This window comes from Helianthus annuus, chromosome 9 (genome assembly GCF_002127325.2).
Source record: "Helianthus annuus cultivar XRQ/B chromosome 9, HanXRQr2.0-SUNRISE, whole genome shotgun sequence".
Classification (NCBI taxonomy): Eukaryota; Viridiplantae; Streptophyta; class Magnoliopsida; order Asterales; family Asteraceae; genus Helianthus; species Helianthus annuus.
In genome coordinates, this window is record NC_035441.2 from 62,404,281 (window position 1) to 62,411,356 (window position 7,076).

Genomic DNA, 7,076 nt, shown 5'->3' on the forward strand with positions numbered 1-7,076 from the left:
CGCTTTGGTAAAACGGGAAAGCTCGCTCCTTGCTATGTGGGTCCTTTTGCGATACTTGAAAGGATTTGCAAGGTGGCGTACAAACTCGATTTGCCACAGTGCATCCAGTGTTCCACGTATCTAACCTACGAAAATGTCTAGCCGATGAGGAACTGCAGGTTCCCCTGGAAGACTTGCAAATAAATGAAGTTGTTCAATTTGTGGAGAAACCGGTCGAAATCATGGATCAAGCTGTCAAGCGTCTGAGGCGCCGCAAAATTCCCATTGTCAAGGTTCGATGGGAAGGAAAGCGTAGCGCCAAATTCACTTGGGAATGGAAACGTGATATGAAGGCTAAGTACCCGCATCTCTTTGAACAGTCTTCTTCTAAGATTTCGGGGACGAAATCTCCTAAAGGAGGGGAGACTGTAACGCCCAGCGTCCCTAAACTTTAGGATCTTGTCAAGATTAGTCCCTGAAGTTTAAACTATTGTCACCCTTGGTCCCTGTGGTTATGTGATGTCGATACTTTGGCAATTTTGGTGTGAATCTTATTGATACTTGATGCTTAACACTATGATACTTGATTCTTTATTCTAGAAGCTTGATTCTTGATACTTAAACTATGAGACTTGACGCTTAATCTAGATACTTGACTCTTGATGCTTAATCTAGATACTTGACTCTTGATGCTTAAAGATTAAACTAGATACTTGATTCTTGATACTATGGAAGCTAGATTCTTTATGTTGATTCTTGATACTTGATTCTTGGACTCTTGATTCTTGATACTTGAGAAACTATGATTCTTGACTCTTGAAACTTATTTGGTGCTTGACTCCATAGACTCGTGAAACTTGATTCTTGGTTGAACGAGAGACTGGGCCTTGTCACTGGCGGAATCTATGAAACTTTGAAACTTTTGAGTTTGTAATATAATCTAGATACTTTTACCCGAATTATACGCAACGCAACGCTTAATCTAACTCGCAAAACAAATCAAAGACGGGAACGCGGAAAGATTGGATTGGCCAGAGTGGCAATCCGATCGGATTGCCACCCGATCGGACTGCCACCCGATCGGAGTACCACCCGATCGGACTGCCACCCGATCGGACTGCCACCCGATCGGGCCACCACCCTATCCACCTTGTACCGCCTCCAGTTCACTTCACACTATAAATAGACCTGTCACATCACCATTTTCAGTGATGTGACATCTCTGCTCGACCAGACACGCTATCTCCTCATTTCTTCATTTTCTCATCGATTTCGGTACGTTTTAGACTAGATCTTTGTACTTTCTCGCTCTACACATCATTCTCTACGTGATTCTCACTTGAAATCACATTTTTTCACCGTGAAATCTCTCGGATCTGAGTTCTTGAGGGTGATGTCATCATGGGGGTTTGTACAAACTGCCATGTGATGTCTTTCTGAGCAAGATCTAGCTCAGATCTAAGGTATTTCATGCGTTTTTACACTAAATCCAAGCTAAATCTAGACTTTTTCCTATGAAACTTGAGTTATCTTATCCTTTTCTTCAAACATTTACCTTATTCGGTGGAAACCGGGTCCAAATGGATTGTAGACTCGAAAAGTAGTCTAAAGCCGGTTTGGATCTGAGTTATTAACGGTGAAGACGAGCATGGAACAGATTCTGACATAAACTTATTACAGGCAGACGACTGATCGGACAAGGGTGATTCCCACCCGATCAGAACGGTTGTGTGCAAAGAGGTTGCTGTTGTCACAGTATGTGTCGTCACCGTTAAACCAGAAACTTAGAAAATTTACAAAATGGTAAACAAGAACAAGGGTCGCCCGACCGAGCGGCGACCAGATCGAACACCCGTCCGATCGGACAGCCACCCTATCAAGTGACACTTGTCCTTGAGCCTTGAAACTTGAAACTTTCTAACACTTAGAAACTTTTCAGAAACTTGGAAACATTGGAAACCTTGATCAATTGGTAACCCGATCGGACAGCCGCCCGATCGAGGTGGCACCCGATTGAGACAAACAAAGCACTTAACACCCGGATTGAGTGGCAACCCGATCGGACAGCCGCCCGATCGAGCAGCCACCCTATTCCCTTCACTTATGCATTTCAATCAAGTGGCAACCCGATCGGATGGCCATCCGATCGGACAGCCATCTGTCTCCTCACACACATATGTCACCCAACCGACTGGCAATCCGATCGGATCGCCATCCGATCGGACATCCATCTAATCCAGTGACTGATTTGACACTTTACGCAATCTCGTTATTCTGCCCGACTCTTATCCTATTGTAATCTAACCAGGCTAATTCTAAAAAGAGCTCCCTTTGATCCAATAACAGTTGCGACTGTTAAGCAATCACTGTGAGTATACTCGATCCCATTTTTCTTTAAAATTTTGGGGTGCAACATGTATTCTATGAAACTTAAACATTGAATCTTTGAAACTTAAACTCTATCCTATGTGTACGTGAAACTTGTGATTCTTGATTCTTTGTGTTATGTGACGTTTAATCCAGAGTGTGTAGTTCCGCCTTAACAATAGTAGCGCTATAGGAGATGCACCTCTCCCATTATTCTCGGGGGTATTGTTAGGAGGATTCGAGTTTACCTCATTGATTCTTTGGTAAACCACTAAAGCATCGGGATACTTGGGTTATCACTACGTGGACTGCGACACTAGCACGGCTGAAACTATTTTATTGCTTACACTGTGGATATGAGTTGTTTTAATCTATTATTCTATTATCAAACTTGTATACTCGCCAATACTTTTGTATTGATATTTTAATACATGTTGCAGGCTGATAGGATGCTTTGGAATGCATGGAATCCAGCTAGGAGATGCATAGAAACGTCGCCTAGTTAACTTAGAAACTTTTGAAACAATTTGAACAATATTTGTTGTGTTTTTGTACCGGTTGTATTTGGTTGGTACTCTTTAGACATTTTCCTTAAAATCAATCTAATCCTATATTGAAACATCTAGTGTTATGGAATTCTCATGAGCAATCTGAACGCTTAGTGCTTGCACCCCGATGTTTCCGCCATCGGTTGGGGTGTGACACCACCGTCGCTGCCACCACCTACCGCCGCCACCCACCTCCGTCCTTGCCACCGCCGTCGCCACTGCCACATCCGATCAACTGCCCCCACCCACCACCACCGCTACCACCTCCGACCACCCCTGCCACCACCATCGCCACCGCCAATCGCCGCCGCCGCTACAACTGACACCTAGCACCACGCCTCGTCATTGCCCATCACTGACCACCGCCGTCTGATTTTTTTTCTTCATCTTTTTTTGCATACCAAACAACAAAATGTAATTGTTCATTCCATTCACACATGGTAACCAAACAAGACATGGAATGGTAATGATCAATTCCATTTCCTCATCCATTCCATTACCTCGTCCATTCCATTCCCCCGTCCATTACATTACCCCATACCAAACAGACCCTTAGTGTTTGCTAACCTAAATGGTTCATTAACTCACACACGGCAAACAAAAAATCTTAAATCTCATTTGAAATTTCAAACCCATTTTCTCTTTCTTCTCAAAGGTATTATAGATTTGCTCTCTTCCCGATTCAAATTTGTGTGGAGAGATCCATTGATCTGCTACAATTCGATATAGTGTTTGTTAGGGCATTTTGGTAAATAAATGGCTTGGCGTAACCATTTTTGGTTTGCTTCATCTTCAGGTTACCTTCTGCTCCACTTCCATAACCGATATCAACTTAATTACTTCCCTAAATACCCTAGGGTTTCTGTTTTCGCTGTTTTTGTTGATTGTGATTGAAAATCGCTATATAATCTGTTTAATTTTGTGTTACAGTGTGTTGTCTTTTCGATTTTGGTTGTGCATCAGATGACAAATTTGGTGTTAAATTTTCTATTTTTGTTGTGATTTTTATCCGCACGGGTTATTAGTTTTATGTTTGATTTTTGTGTTGGTGTAGGTTAAATGATTGGTTCATGTGTTAGTTTATCTATTCTGTCGTCGTCGTCATCCTAAAAGAACATGGAAACCCTATTTTGAGTCTATTAAGAAAAAGGCTATATTTGTATATGTAGTAGCAGGCATTATTACATGTGCCTTTTATTAGATTGTGTTACACTAAGATGGAGGTTGGAGGTGGAGGCTATATTTATAAATGAATGCTTAAGAAAAGAAAACAATTTTGTTACTTGGAGGTGGAGGTTGAGATGGAAAAGAGTAACTCTGAACCAAACGGAGATAAGCGAGTTATTAGACTTAATGAATAAATTGCAACAGGTGGTTCCTACTGATAGTTTGGATCGGTGGAAGTGGGTCGAGGACAAGTCTGGGTTATATACGATGGCGTCCATGAAACACTTGTTGTTCAAATCGTCTCAACAACCGGATGATAACGTATAGCGATGGAATAAATGGTTTCCTAAAAAAATCAATACTTTTATGTGGAAAGCGGATAGAAGGTGTCTTCCTACTATGGCGGCGCTAATTAGAAGGAACATCCATGGTGGTTCAGAGGCTTATCGGTTGGGTAGGGAAGGGCTGGAACAATGTGAACATCTTTTTACCTCCTGCCACATTGCGATGATGGTGTGGGATTTTATAAGTAGATGGTGCAATATACCGTATATTTATGCTTTCTCGGTTAAGGATTTGATCGAGGTTAGTAAACATATAAAGGCGAGCAAGGAAAGAAAGAAGGCAATTCAAGCGGTTGTTTTCACGGCGACATGGAACATATGGAAAGCAAGAAATGAGGCTATCTTCATGAATAATTTAGTGAGCATCTCAAAGAATAAGGAGAACATCAAGGCGTTGACGTTTTTATGGATAAAGAATAATTTAGTCCCCATTTAGAAATTTTTTGTGGAAGGATTTGTGTAATTTTGACATGTAATTTCTGTTTTGTGGTTTCTTGTTGGGTTCTAGCGGTCTTTCTAGTTCATCGTGTTTTAATGAAATTCGTTGTGAACGAGTTGGAAATGAGAGGACTCTGTCACCTTTACCTACCTCGCCTTTGATTAAAGCCCCAAGATTAACATGAGTGTGTGCTAAATAATTTTGTAATTTAGCAATAGAACTACAAGTGTCGTTTAGACTTTTAGAATATGGAAGAATTGGCCAAGAACGATTAGAATGATGAATAGAAGAAAATTACCTTCCTCTATAATGCATTCGGCTGATACTTGAACCTCCACCACCACTTCATAAGCAATGCAATGTTTGCATCTCTTAACGGAATGAGCCCTAAACCCCAGCCTTAATTGGAGTAGTAACTTTTTTCCAACTTACCTAATTGATCTTGTGAATATCGTCATTAGCCCCCAGAAAAAAAAAATTTGTCTTTTAGCTTCGAATTGCAATAAAATCGCTTCAGAAGCTTTGAATAAAGAGATAAATATAAGTTGGGAGGGTTTCCATTACCGATTTTAGGAGAGTAAGCTTACGCCCAACAGACAAAACCGAAGCTTTCCATTGAGAAAGTTGTTTGTCAAAAGCATCCACAACGGGCTTCTAGTTTGAAATTTTGTTCATGTTAGACCCAATAATAAGACCAAGATAAGAAGAGGGCAACGAGCCCATCTCACAGCCAGTGGCACTAGCAAGAGACACCACCTCTTTCGAACTCGCTTTTACCCCAAAAAGCTTGGATTTATCATAATTGATTTTGCGACCCGAAACAAGATGGAAGCATCTTAGAAGCCTTGCCACATTAAGCACATTATCCTTAAACCAATCCCCAATGAGAAGCGCGTCATCCGCAAAGAGGAGATGAGATATATGCGGACCATTATTCGGAGATTTAAAACCTTTCCCAATCTCCATCGCTTTTTTAAACATACAATTGAAGCCTTTCATCTCCAAAATAAAAATGGCGAGAGAGGGCCCCCTTGTCTAACTCCCCTAGAAAAGGGGAACTCGAACGTAGGAGAGCCATTTACAAGGACCGAAGTTCCCGCCGAAGAAAAAATAGCTTTAACCCAATTCCTTCATTTTAAAGGAAAATTCATTTGCACCATAATAGAAATGAGAGAATTCCAATTTATGTGGTTAAAGGCTTTCTCAAAATCATTTTTAAACAAAAGAGCCTTTAATTTTTTCCTTCTTTAACCAAGCAAGAATCTCGTTAATTATCAAAGGCCCGCCTATAATGTTACGATCTTTAATAAAGACTGACTGTGTTTCCGAAATCACCAAACTAATAACCTTTTTGAGCCTATTAGCAAGGACTTTTGAAATTAGGTCGTTGACTTTAGGAAGTAATGAAATCAAAGAAGAGGCACAACATTAAAATTGGTATAAACAATACAAAATAAGAGAAAAATAACAACACCACCAGATGTAGTGACAAATGTGATGGAAAACTTTTATTAGTTAACCAACCCTAAAAAACTCCCAACCTCCCAAGAACTTACAAATTGTAAGAGCTGTAATACAAATTGTAACGCCCTACGTCCCCAAACTTTTATCTTTTGGCAAGTCTAGTCCCTATTCTATTTGAGACTTAACTATGTTAAACTATGTGAAACATTTATGATACTTTGGAACTTGACTCTTGATGCTTGATACTTATTAAACGCTATGAATCTTGATTCTTGGTGAGACATGATCTTATCTAAAGAGAAGTTTGAAACTTGATACTTGATACATAATACTTGATACTTGACTCTTGATACTAATTGAACGAGATTCTTGATGCTTATGGAACAAGAAACTCGATTGAACGAGAAACTTTGGGACCTTGTTAAACAAGAAACTTGACACTTGACACTTACTAGCTAGCTTATATGTAGACTTGTAACACGAAAACTTTTGTGTTAATTATACAATCTTAACATGTGATGAGATTACACAGTAATACGCAACGCAACGCTTAATGTGGCTCATAAAACGAACTAGGGTCAGAAAACTAGCAAACGGGTCTCGGTTGTCCGAATGGACATCCGATCGGATGACCATCCAATCGGATAAGCATCCGATCGGATGGCCATTCGACCGAATAGCCGTCCGACCCAGAACATACCTACACCGCCTAACTTGTCTCTGTCACCTATATATACCCGCTGTCACATCACTGTTCACTGATGTGAA

At 40.4% G+C, this 7,076-nt stretch overlaps 1 protein-coding gene across 1 annotated transcript; it reads left to right on the top strand.

Annotated features, from left to right (window-relative positions):
* The first annotated feature begins 4,460 nt into the window (after positions 1 to 4,460).
* On the top strand, positions 4,461 to 4,841 carry LOC110875658. Its single transcript, XM_022123858.1, has one exon. It carries the CDS (start codon positions 4,461 to 4,463, stop codon positions 4,839 to 4,841), a length of 381 nt encoding a protein of 126 aa, XP_021979550.1.
* The last annotated feature ends 2,235 nt before the right edge of the window (positions 4,842 to 7,076 follow it).